At 39.1% G+C, this 16,968-nt stretch overlaps 2 protein-coding genes across 4 annotated transcripts in view; one reads left to right on the top strand and one right to left on the bottom strand.

Moving 5' to 3' along the window:
- Positions 1-13,237, bottom strand: part of PLPPR4 (phospholipid phosphatase related 4) — a 33,561-nt gene extending 20,324 nt beyond the window's left edge. For both annotated transcript variants that reach the window (XM_085511218.1, XM_015870087.3), the window contains exon 1: positions 8,173-13,237. In XM_085511218.1, the coding sequence (XP_085367344.1) occupies positions 8,173-8,250 (78 nt within the window). In that variant the 5' untranslated portion in view covers positions 8,251-13,237. The remainder of the gene's footprint in view (positions 1-8,172) is intronic.
- Positions 1-16,968, top strand: part of PLPPR5 (phospholipid phosphatase related 5) — a 302,682-nt gene that overhangs the window by 105,230 nt on the left and 180,484 nt on the right. The window lies entirely within an intron of this gene.

Below are 16,968 nucleotides of genomic sequence, written 5' to 3' on the forward strand. Positions count from 1 at the left end.
TATGTCTATTCTTAGCTAACTGCCAACAGTGATTGCAACTTTCAGCCTCTGTGGCTGTTCTGTCATACTTTGCTGAGAACTTTGTGAGACAGAAGGATGGGTCTCTTTTGTCCTGACAGGAATGAATACTGAGGTCATGGCTAAGATGTCTAAATACCTTCCAGAAATATGACAAGCAGGAAAAATGGTATCAGACCAAATGCTGCCATTTTCTTTTGCTTTTTAGAACCCATGGGCTCTTTTGTAGGATCCTCGCTGTGACTCCTGCTTAGCTTCATCAATGCTCTACCTTAGTCAGACTGCTGTGCTAAGCTGGGATTAAGACCAAGCACAAGCTTAACTGCATTACAAACTGGGATGTCATGAGGTCTTCTTAGAGATGGTATAGAGCAGAGGATGCGTGGATACATGTAGAGCAGGGAACATGTTTAACTTAAAATTCGGGTATGCAGATTTTTTTGCTGTGTTCTAAAATAATTCTTATATACTCATGTTTGTAATATTAGACATTCAGGCTTTTCAGAAGCCTCAAATTTCCATGTGTATAAAGTTGTTTTTTTGTTTTTGTTTTTGCTTTTGTTTTGTTGTTGTTGTTGTTTTGCTTTTCTGTCTAAACTCCAGTTTCTGCTGTTGTAGCTCATTTTGGATGCAGACTTCATCTAGTCCAAAGCTGTAAGAAACTGCCTTTTCTCTGAAGGATTTTTACCTAGCCATTGTCTATGTTTTGTGAAAACTAATTGCAGAGACATTATGTGGTCTTTCTTCTCCCAGATTAACTCTATTGGATTTAATTTTGACTCACAGTTTAGAATCCCAGGTGCCACTGAAATCTATTACCATTACCATTTTGGAAAATTAAATTATGCCTATTTCCATCATTGATTTTAGTGCTTAATTGAATCGTTCTGTGACTACCAAATAGAGTGTAGCTTTAGAAATACAGAAGATATCCTTGTGCAGCTCCTAAAATCTCTTCATCTTTTGCCTAATGTTGATGGAAAACCTCTTGGCAAAGCATAAGACCAAAAATAAAGCTGATACATAAGTGAAAAAATTGTCATTCCCCCTCCCCCCATAAATTTAAAAGTCATACTGATACTTAGTAATTCTAAAAGGGCTTATATCTCAATCTAAAATAATTTTTTTAAACATTTCAGCTTAAGTATATGCACTTAAATGTGAAACACTCAGTTAGACAGAAATTTTGCATCACATAAGAACTGTGAATGTGTTCCTCTTCATTGTGTGTTCAGAAATAGTTGATGATTCATTACATTACTTATGGTTATTGCTAATTATGAGTATTGAATAGTTACAATCAATGGGTTACTACGGAGAGATTTAAGATATTGCACACAGTTTTCATTTTTAGACTTCTTTGATAGTGGCTACTATAGATTTATAGTAAAAACAAGAACAGCTACATTTCTGAAAAGGTGGCTTTTTCGGGTTGAAATGTTACTAAGTTTCAGCTAGAAGTAAGTTCACTCAGAAAAGAAAAAGGATCTAGCAGTTAAAGCTGCCAGTCCCTCCATAATGTTACAATTTATTCTACTCTCCAAACTACACTGTTTCATAAATACACAGCTCATCCTGAAAGTAATGCTGCGTGTTTCTTTCTACTATAATAGACACAAAGAGCACAGTAACACTATCTAAGGAGTAAATTCTCAGCTACAAAACACTATCTTTAAATGTAATCATCACCATTAGTTGTCCATTTTCACTGGTGGTGAACAAGAATCACTCATAAAAATCTGCACCAGCAGAGGTGACCCTCTGTTTCACAGCAGCTATTATGGCATCATTGCTAGGAAAATGTTGCCCACAAAGCTCTTCTTTCAGTGGCCCAAACAGAATCAAGTCAGAAGGCACCAGATCCAGACTATATGGTGGGTGTGATAGCACAGTCCAGCCAAGACTAGCAGTGTGCTCTGTGGTCTTGAAACTGGTATGAGTTCTGGTGTTCTTGTATTGCAAGACAAGGGTTGTTGTCTTCTCTGGCCTTCTCAGGAAGTTCAAGTCTTCAGCTTAGACAACACTGTGATATAGAAGTTAGATTTGATGGTTTATTTGGGTTACAGGAAATCAATCCAGAAGGATCACCACTTTCCTCTCCCAAAAGACAGTGATCATCATCTTACCCACTGAAGGCTGTATCTTGAACTTTTTCTTTTATATATAGAAATATATATTTTTTTTCTATTTTATTTCTTTATTTTTTTATTATTTTTATTTCTTGTTATATATAGAAATTTGCATGTTGCCACTCCGTGGACTGTTGTTTTGGTCTCATAGTGGTCACACAACTGCCCCTCTGCTGCCATCTGCCGCATAACAACAACATGTGATGGAATATTGGCAGAAAGGTTCAGCCTCTGCTGCCATACCACAACCATCTGCCTTTGACACTGGGGGAAAGCATAAAATAGGAGAAGTTACTATCAGCACAGCTCTCATAGAAGAATAATTAAATCAATAAAATCTGTGGGTGTCAACCTTTCTCCAGCGGCTCACTCCCATGCTCTTTGGCAACTTCAATTTAATTTTGCCTGCAGATTTTTAACAATTATAGAAGGAAATCACAGAAAGTAGCATAAATATTTCAATTTCTGGAAGATGTAATTCTTTGGAAAATAAATCTCCTTTGACTTCTAACATACTAAGTCCTCCTTTTGCTACTGTGTGTTAGATCAGGAGGATGATGAAGGACTGAAAAGAGAACAAGTTTCTCTGTCTCCATGAATGAATTAAACTCTACATTGGTAAAGTAAATAGCCAAACATAGAGGGAGATCTAACATGTGGCATTATTACTTTTTTTTTTTTTTTTTTTTTCTCATGACAATATTAGCACAGCCCTGGCCCCTCCCTTTATGCCACCCTTTTCTGCTCATCTGCTAAAAGCAAGTAGTATGCAAGGTGAACAGCTCTTCTGTGGATGAAGAAGTGATAGGAAGGATATAACATTGACAGTTTAGTCAGTGAATGACAGTTTCTCTGAGTAGCAGCCTCCTCAGGTCTCAGACTGGCCTTTAGTATTTTGGGGATGCAATGTTATATGCATATCTAATGTCTATCCTGTATGATTCAGGCACATCACAAGGTCAGTTCAGTGAGCAGGCTCTTAAATGTATTTCTTCTCTTCCTCATCCCCTCGTGCATTATTGACTCTTCTGATTGAAAAAGCATATATACATAAAACATTGTGCTACTTCCACAGTATGGGGGTAATTTCATTTTCTACAGTTTGTGTGTGTGTTTTTCTTTCTCAAAGTCTAATTGAAACATAGCAGAAAACCTACTTAGATAGAAATGGTCCTCCAAGAAACAGCAGTATAGGTTAACTCTTGCACTAGATACAAACATTTTGTTCTTAGGAAGGAAGGTTTAGTCCTAGAGCTCATTCTCACTATACACTTATTCTAATTGTTGCACTTCCTCTGAGTTTGTATCTCATACAATCATACTTATATACAACTTTGAAGTGAAAAAATGCATAATTTGAATGTGGTGGGTCATGCATAGCTGAAAAGCTACATAAAACCCTCCAGATGTGACTGAGAGGTGGCATTCCCTGTGTGTGTTTATTTTGATGGAGGCTGATGACCTATATTTTGCAGGCTGGATTCCTGTGGTCATACCAGATACTTGTGCTTTCTGCTCGTGCCACTGTTAGAAAAATTCCTTCTCCTCTGGGGACCAAGAAAACCTAAGTGATCACTCAGGACACTGTGTCCTCTAGCATTCCCACTTGTGGGACACACAATAATGCACTAGTGTCAATGAAGTCAAAGGCAAAAGTCATAGTGACTTAAGGCATATAAGCCAGGATTTTTAGAATCAAGAGGGCACAGATGAAGAGTCTTTCTATTTCACCAAGAATATATCTCTTCTGCCTCTAAATCATGATTATGGTCTCAGTAATAGAAACTACATAACCTTGGAAATTTTCCAGATTTCTATTAAAATGGGAGATATTTATATTTAATTAAGAAATAAACAGGATGCCTGGGAAAGTGTTGGGAGTCCCCATCCCTGGAAGTATTCAAGAGAAGCGTAAACACAGCATGAAGGGATCTGGTTTGGTGATGGGTCTTGGTAGGTTCAGGTTGGTGGTTGAACTTGATGACCTTGAAGGTCTTCTATAACATAGGTGATACTATGAATTTTTTGTTCTGCAAGTGGATATACTTATGATATACTCTGAATATGCTGAAAAGAAACAATTTCAAGAGGTGAAACTTCTTACAGGAAATGCTGATTTTCAATGTCCCCCATGTGTGTGTAGACTCTTTAACACATCCCACTAAGCCAGAGGGACTTTGAATTTTCATTGCAAGCTTTGACTTCGCAGCTATACAAACAAAGCTCAGACAGCCCATAGAGTCTACAGAACCCTAAAATGTCACAACCATAATTAGGAATAAAACAGGCCAGGCTGCCTGGCAGTGCTCATTACCACATGCCTCAGGTAACTGAGATGTACAAGGCAATCTAAAACTATTCAGTTCTCAGATCAGAGGTACTGCTAAGCAGAAATCTTACCAGTGCTTTCAAATGCTTCTAAAGAATTATCATGGTACAGTGGGGTCAATTTATGAGTTTTTATTTTATGAACTGTGAAATTGAAAATGTTACTGAAAATGTGTTATGATTTATTTTATAATGCTGGTTTGTTTGCCTCTGATTTTTTTATTTTTTTTATTTTAAGATGGTCCATCCAAATTTTTTTTGAAACACCGTCTCTTCCTTTCACGTTTTAATTTCCCTTTCATTTATACATCTTCTGAAACTCTAGTATGATTCTCCTTTTGCATTTCTGTGTAAATGAGCAATAGTAATAACATTGATCTTAAAAAGGGCATATTGGTTTTATGTTATAAATTTATTGTGTTAAAATCTGCTGGTTTGATATTCTTAAAGTAGATTGAAAGGAAAATTGGGCCCACAATAATTATTTTAAAGTTAACTGTCAATTGGACTGCTTACATTTTTTCCAGTCGTGAAAGTTGCTGCCATTGAACACTTTAATTTATGGAATTTAATCTTGTACGTGACATATTCATAAGAATCATAAGAGCAGGAAAACCTCTCTGTCAGAGCTGTATTTGCTGCTATTTCTAAACAGCAAACCCATTTGAAGCAGAAAATCTGTCTTGTACCTGTTCTTTACTCTCTCATCCCTGAAATACATCAGTTAATAGAGTGTTATTTTTCCTCTTTAATTGTATACTATCTTTGGAATTTTCATTTCCTCCTTGTCCCAACATAATTATTTCCAATCTTTTGTCTAGTGTTTGAGAGAAAAATAGTATGTATTTTAGAAATACATTATACCTTATTTTCTTAGCAAGTTATTTTTTCTTTAGTGTAGATTTTCTAGGTCCTGATGCTATATGGGAGACAGAATACTGTTGTTTTTGTTTGTTTGTTTGGAGGTGCAAACTTATTTTTATGTTCTTATTCACTGAAATTTGGAGTGGGGAGGGACTTACTAAAATGAATGGAATAGACAAAATGGAAGTGAGTGGGTGGGGGGGGTGGGGGTGGGAAATGAAAGACTTGATAGCATTTAGAGGAATGACCTAAAAATCTCATTTCTCATCATCATTTCCACTCCCATTCATAATATTAAGAGCTTTAAAATTGAGAAAGCATTAATCAGGTTGGGTAAGGTTTGTTGGGTTTTTTTTGGGTTTTTTTTTTTTTTGTTTGTTTGTTTTTTATTTATTTGGCCTTTGTTGGATCATAGTAGAGACTAACCTCCTGCTTACAAAGGAGATCTATATTACATAGCAATACCAGTCAAATCCCTCTGTCTATTACACTTGGGAATCTCTAATGCCAGTGAAATTACATTTTATTTAATCCTTTTATACAAAGTATAACTCAGTTCTCCTTGAGCCAGTCACAGCAGAGGAATGCAAGCCATCCTTCCCATTTTCTTATGCTGCTGTGATGTGCTGGCATCTGCCTATGCTGCAAAGCCCCAGGAAGGCATTGCCATTGGTCTTATCAGAGTTAGTGTGAATGTGGGTAAATGTAGGGTAGGTGTACAGAAGAAATTCAAACTGTTTAAATACCATCTGAATTGCTGTCACCTCTTCACTCAAATGATTTGTGTACTCACCTAAAATGTGGGAAATTGATTCAAATCCTCCTGCTGTGCAACAGGAGAGGAACGATAGCTCATATTTTCCTAATTGATGTATAGGCTTTGGTGGATGGCAGTTTTTTTCCCTCTTAATTGTTGCTCTTATTTGTATTAAATACTTGAGTGTTAATTGTCTCATGAGGGGGCATAAGTCTGCAGTTCAGCAGTTAGAACTCGCTTCTCAGGGACAAGGGCTCATACAGCTTCTAGGCTTTGTTCCTGCGAAGGAATCACATAGAAGTCCCAGCAGTTCATTAGTAGTCCACTCTTAATTGTGAACGCTGACTCCATCTCAGAGCAGCTGGGCACTGAAGAGCTTCTGCAGTGCTGATCACCCCCCATTTTGACTTCTAACTGTAGGTGACCTGTTGAAGATCTTAGTACATATCAGAGTGGAGAACTCACCTGCTATTTGTGCAAAAGAGCTCAGTCTAATTTCTGTACCACTTGCAGGATCATTTGCATTATTACTTGTAACAGATACAGGGAGCTTCTAGGGGAACTGCAAGTATGGCATTAGTATTATAAAAGCAACTCTCATGAGCAGCAGCCACATGTTTTGTGCCACTGCTCTGTAACTCATCCCATCTTGCTGCAGGCCAAAGCGCAGCCCACCAAACTGTGTGGTTCTGTTGTGTATTCCAGAATCTCTGCATTGTGCCTACGTTGTATCACAGTTATTCCCAAAATGAGGTCTAGTAAATTCTCATCCTTCATTCCCCAAGCAATAAGGATAGCACAGAGTTAGGATGCTCCTGACTCTTTAGGAACTTTTCCAATTTTCAGTTCTCTCTCCTATAAAAAACTAATGTAAGTTGTATGACACAGCAAACTCCTTCCATCAAAGAATATTTCTTGAGCAGGCCTAGTACAGTGATAGGATATGCATGATGCTTCTATATGAGGAGCCTATGCAGAGCTTTCCAGTGGGTACTGCTTACTTTAGGTTAGCTCCTGGTCATATCTGGTGCTCATGGAGGGAGGGTGTAGAAAATGCCTGTGCTATCTGAAACCCTTTCTGGTATTTATCTTTTCTACCTTCCAGAGAACCTCCAAAGCCATTCAAATGTACCTTAAAGTAGTTATTTCTCTATATTTTCTCTCTCTCTCTTTTTTTTTTTTTTTTTTTCTTTTTTAAAATATTTTATTGTATTAAGATTTCATACATTAAGTACTGTGTACGTGCTCATATCTTCATTTAAACTGCCAGTTATAATTAATTCTTATACAATATTTTACCATTAAATTCGTTACCATCTTGCCCTGAGATGTTACACGATGCCTCACCATGCCTCAGTTGCCTTCCTGTGAATGAGGTCATCTGAAACACTGTGCTCCATCCATAAACCATTTTTTCCTCTTAAGCTAAGCCCGTGCCTACCAGCGATCTTCTAGCAGCACCTACATGGCTGTACCTCCCCAGGCAGCGTAATGCCTGCAAGCGACGCACAGAGCTGAGAGTGCCTCTGCAACTGCACCTGCTACCAGCTGAGCAGCCATAGCAGGCTTTGCTCTTTAAGATGTGCCCAGAACCTCATTCCATTCCAGCACATGCATTTTTAGCTCTGTTAGAGACAGCACATAATCCAGGTGTTGACAGAAAGACACTACCGATCATCATTTCAAGAACATTTCTATTTTCCTGAGCATTCCTTTCTGAATGTGATTTTTATTCTGCCAAAGAAACGCAAGCAGCGTTTGCCTGGAAGCTCTTTTCGAAACACGTCTTCCTCTCGAGAGGTCCCTGGGTACACGGCACCATTTTCTTAAGCAGCCTTTTCGCGTCCGAGCAACTCTGAGAAATAATTCCCTCTAAAAAACGCCAGCTCTTAGCGGTGCGCTTCGCCGCTGACTGCGGGAAAGGCAAAGCGCGGCGTGAGGATGCCGCAACCCGCGTTGCGGGGACAGCGCTGAGCCACGCTGCCCGGCGGAGCGCCCCGTGGCACCCTCCCCGCACCCGGAGTCATCCCCGCGCGGAGCCGCGACCGGTCCCCCAGGAGCCTGGCGGCCACTCACCTCCACGAAGTAGAAGCAGGGCAGGAGGGTGACGCTGTCCTTGGTCACTTTGCCCTTCGGCCGCTCCTTGGCGGACATGCTGGCGGGCGCTGCGGGCGGCCCCGCGGCAGCGCTCCCCGGCCGCTGGCAGCCGCCCGCCGCGGTCTCCTCCGCCCGCCGCCGCCAGCGCGTCCCCGCGCCGGGCTGACGTCAGGAGCGGCGGGGGCCCGGTCGCTTAACTGCTTCGCTGCGGGGTCCGCGGGCTGCCGAGAGGGAGGGGAAGCCCCCCCCAGGGCCAGGGGAGCTCTGGATGTAGCCGTCGGGATACCGGCAGATGGGCGGTGCGGGACTGAGACACCTGCGAGGGATCCCGGCGGGTGTGGGGGTGCACGGGGTTGATCCAGGATGAAACTGAAGCTTCAGTCTTTGGGAAACATTTATCTGAAATAGCAGTGGGATGGCCCTGGGAACAGCGTTCCTACACGGCTGATGTTCTCGTGTGGATGCTCTCTGTGAGAGCTCGTTGCACTGATGACATCTCACCCAGCTCCCGTGCCAGCCAGGGGACATGGGGATGGGAACGAGGGCAAAACCAAGCATGTGGTTTCTCTTACGCATGGAATGTGAGGTACAGTTCCTGCTGCAGCCTTAAAAGGAATGGAATTAACCTGAACAATTGTTTCCATGGTGAAGTGTGGTACTTTGAGATCCTGTCTACGGATCAAAGCTTGCAGCCTTTTCTCAGGTGAACTTCAGTTGATGTCAATAACAGGTATCCTGGATATGGCCTGCAGACTTCTGTGAATGAGGTAGCCTTGTCACCCCACTACAGCACATTAATGATGTGTGCAGAGCTTGTTTTGTACCTGTCAGCTTGTGTTGTGGCATTTAGCTTTACCATTAAATGAAAGAAGTGTGGCTAAAAAGGACCTGTTCATTTCCTGTCCCTCCTGCTTTGGGGAGTATGGGAAATAACCTGCTGCCTTGTTCAGTCTCCAAATAGTCCTTAGTGCTGTAGCCAGCATGCTATGGCAGAAGGAGTTAAGATGCCACCAGTCCCTTCTTTTTTCCAGCAGTCTCTCAGGCAAACAGAGTCTCATGAGATGTTAAATGTAAAAATGCACTCATCATTTTTCGTGCCTGCAATAAAGTGTGAAAATCAGATCCATAATCTGACTCCAGGTCATTGAAAAAGACTTCAGAGCTCCAGCAGGTTGCCATGCCAATGTGTGATCTTGTCCTAGCTCTTGTCAGCCTGGAATTTTGGGGCTTCTCTGGCCTCAGAGGTACCTGGGGCTCATGGTAACTGGAGAAGAGGAGGCAGTGGGGGCTCTGGGCAGAGGAGTTGTCCAGGAGGGATTCTGGGAGCAGAGGAGGTATGTGTTTGGATATAAGAGCCAAATTCCAGGACATGATTCTGGGCAGTGTGTGGGTGTCTGATTTTGGTTCTTACCAATTCGTGTTCTAGCCTCTAAGTTAAAGATGTCCCTTTTTGTTGGCCTTAATGTTGGCTTATCCCAAATAAAACAGCAAAAGTTGAGCATGATTTTGCTAATGCCAAATTGTTGTTTCCCATTTGTAGCAGTTAATGACTGATTAGCCACTGAGCGTTGCATTTACTATACAGCCTCACTTGTTTGGAAGTCATGAGTCTGGCTTGGAAGTCATGAGTGCGGTCTATCAAAAATTACTTATGAGTACTTTGTTTACCACTCTTTCACATACAGATTGCTTCACTCTGGAAGAATAAGAAGGATAGGGAGCTTCATGGTAGAATGAACTGAGAACTCACATGGTTATTTAATTCTAGAAGCTGACAAAAGCTGTTGTTAATTATATTGTTATTATAGTAACTAAAGGCCAATTAAGAGTCTAGCTGTGATAGTTACAGTAAAACACAGGGAGCCAGCCTCTATTTTGTGAATTTTTCTATAAATAGGTGTGTTGTATGAGGTGTGTGAATATTGTAAGAGCAGGAAGATTTGTGTCAACTCTTTGGTTTTGTATGCCACTGTTTTGCAAATGTACTGCTTGTGGGAGTTAAGAGGAGGCATGTATATGATATGGTGGAAGTGAAGCAACTGTAGGAAAAAATATATGTGTGTTCCTAAAGAAAGTGGCTGTATGGTGGGGGAAATAGGTAGGTAGCACTGGCCAAGGATATGTCGCTGTGTTAAGGACTATCTCATATGCATGATTTCCCAAACCAGAAAGTATTTTTAGTAAAAAGATTCAGAAAATGCTTCCTATCTGTCTCAATCAAGATAGTCTTACAAGGAAGCATGATGATGCATGACTTATGCATCCTATTTACACGCAAGGTAGTCATAAGTACAGTATCTGTGTTAATGCTGATGGATTTTACCCACCTTCAAGCAATCTTTGTAACAGGAATGTCATGGAAGTACATGAGCATAAAGCATAAAACTGCTTTTTTGGTGTTTTTATTCTTTTTCTTAAAGCATAAAACTGTTTATGCTTTGCTTCAGCAAGACCAATTGAGCTCATGGAAGGATTTTAAGTATCAAAGAAGTCAGGAAACAAGAAGATAAAATGCAAAGATCTGGAGTGTAAGCTTCTTCTGACTCATCTGGAATAGGATTTTGAGAAGAGATTTATTTTTGCTCCAACAAAAAGAAAACTTGGCTGTCAGTGAATGCATCTGGTGATTTCAAGCTGATCTGTAAGTGCTCCCCTTGATGCAAAACCATCCCCCTGCTAAAGAAGTATTATTGATGGACCTTCTTTAAGTGAAGAAAGAATCGTTCCTTGCAGTTCTCAGGCAGAGAGCAACCATGACAGTTATTAAAAACATGGTATGAAATGGCTTTCCAGTATAGCCTGGTGTGTTGGCAAGGGTACAACATAGAGAACTCAACTGCAGGTCACCATCTCTTTATCCAGCTACTCCCCTCTGAACCAAAGTTTGTCTTTATTCCTAGGCTTTGGTAAGCTTTGGGCACAGGAAGTGCTTCCATGGGAACAGAAAGAATACCCTTGCAGATGCGGGATGAAATAATTTGAAGAAAGAAATAGAATGGGCAGAGAGCCAACAAATCTATGGCTCTACAGATCCATTGGCCAGACAGTGGCACTGAGCGGTTTGTAGAAAGCAGAAGTTTGGCCAGAGGCTGCAGCTGCAGTTACTGTTGCTAGATAGTAGAAGGAAACCCCTTCCTCTGGGGCTGCCCCACAATTTTCCCACTCAAAGGTCATTTCTAGGGCATGGACCAGAGTTAACATTTTCATGCTGTATGGATGGATTACTTGGTTTTGTTATTGTTTCCCTCCCCCCTCCCCCCAAGCGTGGAATAGATTATATGGGCTCAACAATAAACCTCTTCTAGAGAAAAAGTAGCATATGGGAACTGGTCTCTGCTGTTCTGCTTTGCTTGACATAACTGAATTCAGAAATGCAGCAGTGTGTGTTTGTGTGTATTTGTGTGTGTATATATATGTGTGTATATAATATATATATATATATTTCTTTTTTCCCTCAATCTGTCAGGAAAATATCTGGTCGGGGAAATTTGCTTTGAGTATTGAATTCACATGTTACTCCATAAGTAATCTGCCTTGCGCAAGTGAGAGATATTGGTTATTTTACAGTCATACATTTAAAGAGTTGCTATGGTTGTGACGTAGAAGTTTTTGAAATTATTTCACTGACAGGCTTTCTAAGCTTTGGTGCAACTGCTTTGATATATTCTGGTATTTGGAGAAAACAAAGTAATGGCTCCCAAGTCAAAATCCATGTCAGACCACAAAGCGACATCTTTTCTAGCATCCTATCGAGGGATCCTACAGATGCACTTGATAAATAGGAAAAATCAAAGGAAAATATAACAAATGTGGATAACTGAATGGTGGCAAGGACACCCCTTTACGTATTAGCACTAGCTTTTAGTAGATTCAAGATTCTTTACTGATTTATTTCATATTAAGGATAAATTATTTACCCACCTGTAACTCCTCTGTGTGTGTGGCACAGAGCACTCTTGGATAGAAAGTCTCTGACAGCACTAGGAAAGATCCATAGTGGAATGTGTTTGAAACATAAGAGATCCACAGTGCAGATGGAAGAGTTAAATTCTGCTTTGAATTTGTAATTGTGTCAAGCAATTGTTTCTCTACCATGCCTAATAATCTCCTGTTGCTGTAAAGCTCTATTTTCTCAAGTCTTTTCTTTGACTACTAGATATAGGTCACAGCTTTAAAGCAGCATGTGACTGAATGATTCCTGTCTTCTCTGCTGCTTTTTACACTGCATTGTTTGGTCTAGAAAAGGAATTTTGCATGTTTTGCATGAGTCATGATGGGATCATTCTTCTGAATCTGTGGCTTCAAATATCATCTATGAACACACCTATCTAGTATTTTTGCAGACATATGTGCCTATGCTTTTTGTCCTTGAACAGGCTTTGGTTTGGAAGCTGTGGAAGCATAATGCTGGACTGGTTTGTAGGAATGGTTCCCCTTTAATGTGGAGTTTAGCACTGAGTATTTATTTGGCTTTTAGTGAAGCTGTCTTTGCATGGCTCATGTGGAATATGGTAAAAGGAGTTTATGTATGACATGCCTGATAAGCTTTTGTTCTGATTCTAATATTAGCTTATCCTTGGTTACCTGCATACATCACAAAATGTGAAAATCTCAGACTGCTTCTGGAATATCATTGGCTCTTAATAGCAATTTTGAGTATGTATCAATAAATCACAGATCTGTATTTCTGTGCAGTAATTTTCTGCCACACACATTTTGCTTGACTCCGGGCAAGTTGCTTCTAACCAGCTAATTAAACATCAGTCATTTGCTGCATGAGCTGAGGCAGAGGTTGAGTGGAAAACTGCTGCCATGTAATTAGCCATAGTACACACTGGTCTAAACAGAAATGCAGAAGTCTCAGCAGGAATCCTGAAGTCTGTATCAAACCCCGTGTCAGAAAAGTGCTGATATACATCTGACATTTTGAGTAGTATTGCCACAGTCACCTGCTGATATTAATCTAGCCTGTCCTGATTACTGCATGTTTGTATATGACCTTAGTTTTGCCATGTCTCAGATTCTGTTATGGTTTTCCAATTTAAATATCTTTCCTCTCAAAGAGGTTTTTCTCAAAGTTATATACATTAACACAGTATTACAGTAGATTTTAATGAAAAATGTATGCTTCAGATTCTGTGAACAAGTTAAACTGTGTGCACGGCTTTGGGAAAGAAATTTAGCATTCAGTGATAAAAGCAAGATGGTGACTTATTCATAGTAAGTAACAGGAAAAGTATCTAAAATACTAAATTATTGATTTTCAGAGTGTTCTTAGATGTTCCAAGTTCACAAGAGATTTTTTTTTTTTTTTTTTTTTTTTTATCTTTGCAATGTTGAAGTCCAACATAAATTTTCCAATGAGAGCATCAATTATTGTGAAAGCCTGTAATTACAGTGTGGTGTGTTGTCAAGGGTGCAAATCAGGTGGCCTCAGAACTGAAGAAAACTCCTTTCTTTCAGCATTAATCACTCATTTTCACTGTTAATTATTAAAACCAAGTAATAAAAACCTATTGTATCTGTATGTGTGCTATAAAAATGTTTCTTATGCATGTATGGGGTCTTAAAGCTTAGTTGCAAAGTGACATTGGAGTGAAAACATGTCAGCTAAAAATGGCTGCAGTTTCACAGTAGCACTCAGTATGTGTTAACATTAACTGTTTATAGTGTATGGCACCAGAAAACTATCACTGAACTAATAAAGAAAGGAAAATGATGAAATGCATATATTTTTTAAAATGTACATGACATTTTCCATGGAAAAAAATTTACATCAGGCAATAAAAAAACTCATTATTAATAAATGTTATGCATGGATGGTACTGCACAAAAATCATTAGTGAAAATAACTGAGGATTTTGCAGTTGATGTTGCAAAATTGTGTCTAGCAGTTGTGCCTGCTGAGCAGTGAAATGCCAGATGGGTGCACATCTTAGACACACTGTGGTACTCTGGGTAGTTTCTAGTGCAGAATGTGAAGGTCAGGCAGAAAGACATTTGGCTCAACAGTTAACGCTGCACTGCTCAATCTTTTTTCAATGTCAAGAGAAGCTGCAAATTGCAATCCTGTTGTTGTATGCTGGAATCTACTGTACATACATTCTACTGGCTGTTTGTATGCATTCATCAGCTGCAGTGCTTCCTGGGAGTGTGCATTTGCTGCATGTTGGATCAGTAATACTGCCCTAATACTGCCCATGTACAGTGTGTGTAGTCCTGTGACCCTTAGTTATGAATGTAGTTATTTGAATGTGCACCAGTTTCTATACATTATCAATGAATAAAGGCTGAATACAGCCAGATAAATATTCTTTTTATTCAACATCAAGGTGTGTGTTTTTTTTTGGTGTTTTTATTTTTTCCTGTGTGATGAGTAGAGTGATCAGAGAGTAGAAGCTTCTGGGCTTCTGAGATAAGGATATTGCTGGAGTTCAGAGCACAAGTCCTGAGTAGGGGTGTTATGCTCATACCCATCTGTGGTTCCAAATACTGTAACCTTATTTTTTATGCTATTTTGATTTTTCTAATGCAGCTGCTCCTGCCTTTGAAACTGAAAGGAATGTGTTCTTCTAGATGAAGTCAAGATTGCCTGCATTATCATTGATTGCTTATATTTTGGTTTCTGAATTGTTATAATTGAGCTCTTTTTTTCTCTGTTTATCTGTTATTCAAATAATCTTTTGCTCTGTTATTATAGACATTCCAGGTAGAAAGCAACAGACAAGTCCTTAAAGAAAAGGGAAACTGTATGTAGTTACCAAAACACCATGCAGCAGTTAAGAATTTGTTTCTATTAGCACTGTAATAAAAAAACAACCTGTATATGGGACACAATGTGGCATGGTTGATAGGCATTCAAAATTATTCAGAGTTTAAATGCAGTGGTTCTGAAACAATTATTCTGAACAATGTCTGCCTGGCATTGTTATACTTAAACAGATTCAGGAAGAATTAATGTGAATCTAGGAATTTGGTTTTGGGATTTCATTAGTGTTCAAAATTTCCTTTTGTTGACCTAAAGAAATTTGTGGATGATATTTGCTCTCTGCTTCTGTGTATCAAATTGCTCTTGTAGAGTTACACTTATGTAGGGAAGCAAATAAGAATGTATTACACTTGCAGGGTTTTTTTTGTTTAATTCTCACCCCAAGTGTGATTTCGGTAGAAATAGTGAATTATTTACAATAATTATTGTAAAAAAATATTGTTTATAATAATTGAATTCTCTGCAATATAGCAGTTACTCTCAGCCTTCTGAAGTCAGCTGGAAATAAAAGGCTTTGTGACAAATGCACTTGGGTCAGGGTTATTATGATTATTCATCTAAAATACTGATTTATCTTATCATGATGTAGCAGGAATACTAAATCATGGCTTGAAGCAGCAATTAAGCACCTGATGGAAGGCATGGCCAACCCAGGGGATCTCAGGTGCATGTAATGCCCCTGAGTGATTGGAAGGGATAGAGCCAGGATCCACAGTTTCCCTGACCTCATATAAAGGTTAGCAGTGGAAGCAAGAGTATCTTGCTGGAGGTCCCTGTGTGCCTGAGGACTTCTGAAGGTATGTAGCTTCTTTTCTTTGTTTCTGTGCCTGCAGCTGTTACACCCAAACAAGTCCTCACTTGCTGCAGTCTAGAACCTTGCTGCTTAGTTATCATTGCTGCTCTTTTTGTTGTGTTACAGCATTACTCATGGTAAATAAGCACCTCATAATTTATTTATTTGTAAACTATTCTTATTTTGTAACTGAAGAAATGAAATATGATTGACCATCACAAGACCTTAACTTTGCTGAGTAGCTTGTTTGATCTGATATACCTGGGACAGTTAGGCTTATAAATGTGTCATATGCATTCAGTGATTATGACAGAAAAGTTCTGTTTATGGTTTTTCATTTGGAGAATTATGTTATTTTAGTTATAAAGCTTGATTTCTGCTAGTACAAAAAGTTCCTGAAGTAGAAAAGATGCATTTTCCTTAGAACAGTGATTGAATAATATTCAGTAAGCTGTCCTACTACAATTTGCCTGAAATGGCTACGACACCGGGTGTCTTCTGAATCTTGCCAGTGTCTTACACTATTGCACTAAATTTCCATTTATTCCTGTGCCAAAACCTAAGAGCTTAGAATGATAAGTCATAGACTGAATGTATTAGCTTAATAACTGAAGAGAGATTATCATAAGTAATGGTGACAATAGTAATGAGACGATATCCATCATGTAAGATAGTGACTTTATTTATTTTTTTCTTAATGCAATTCTTCATTTTCTATGTCTGGAATATCTTAAACCCATTCAAGCCAATGTGACTTTCTTTCTGATTTTTCAGGGGTGTTAATTATTATGTGCAACTTACACAGAAAATGGGGATGTTTGCTTGTTACTTGAGTGATGCAGACCATATTCTGTTTACAGGTGTGCTTGTGCAATATGTGCTTGAAAGTTTAATAGGTTGTATTTTCTATGATTGTACTCATTCAAAACTTGTCTTAAAAATACTCAATTACTGATGAGTTGTTCATTTAAGTAAATAGACTACTGTGATAAATAAATAAACTTTTATTTATTGTGTTTATGGGAGCATATGAGCATTACCATATGTAATTTCTAACTTGTAAGCTCTGCATCTAAATTCACTCCTCATTCTAATACATTTCTTCAAAAATCTACTGATTTTTTGGGTGAGGTTTGAGAGTAGGCAGTTATTGCTGATGGTCCCAAATTGTTTCTAGATGCCTGTTCTGTGGGAACTTGTTGAGTTTGTAGAA

The sequence above is a fragment of the Coturnix japonica genome, chromosome 11, assembly GCF_054131305.1.
Source record: "Coturnix japonica strain WE chromosome 11, WE-NBRP24, whole genome shotgun sequence".
NCBI lineage: Eukaryota > Metazoa > Chordata > Aves > Galliformes > Phasianidae > Coturnix > Coturnix japonica.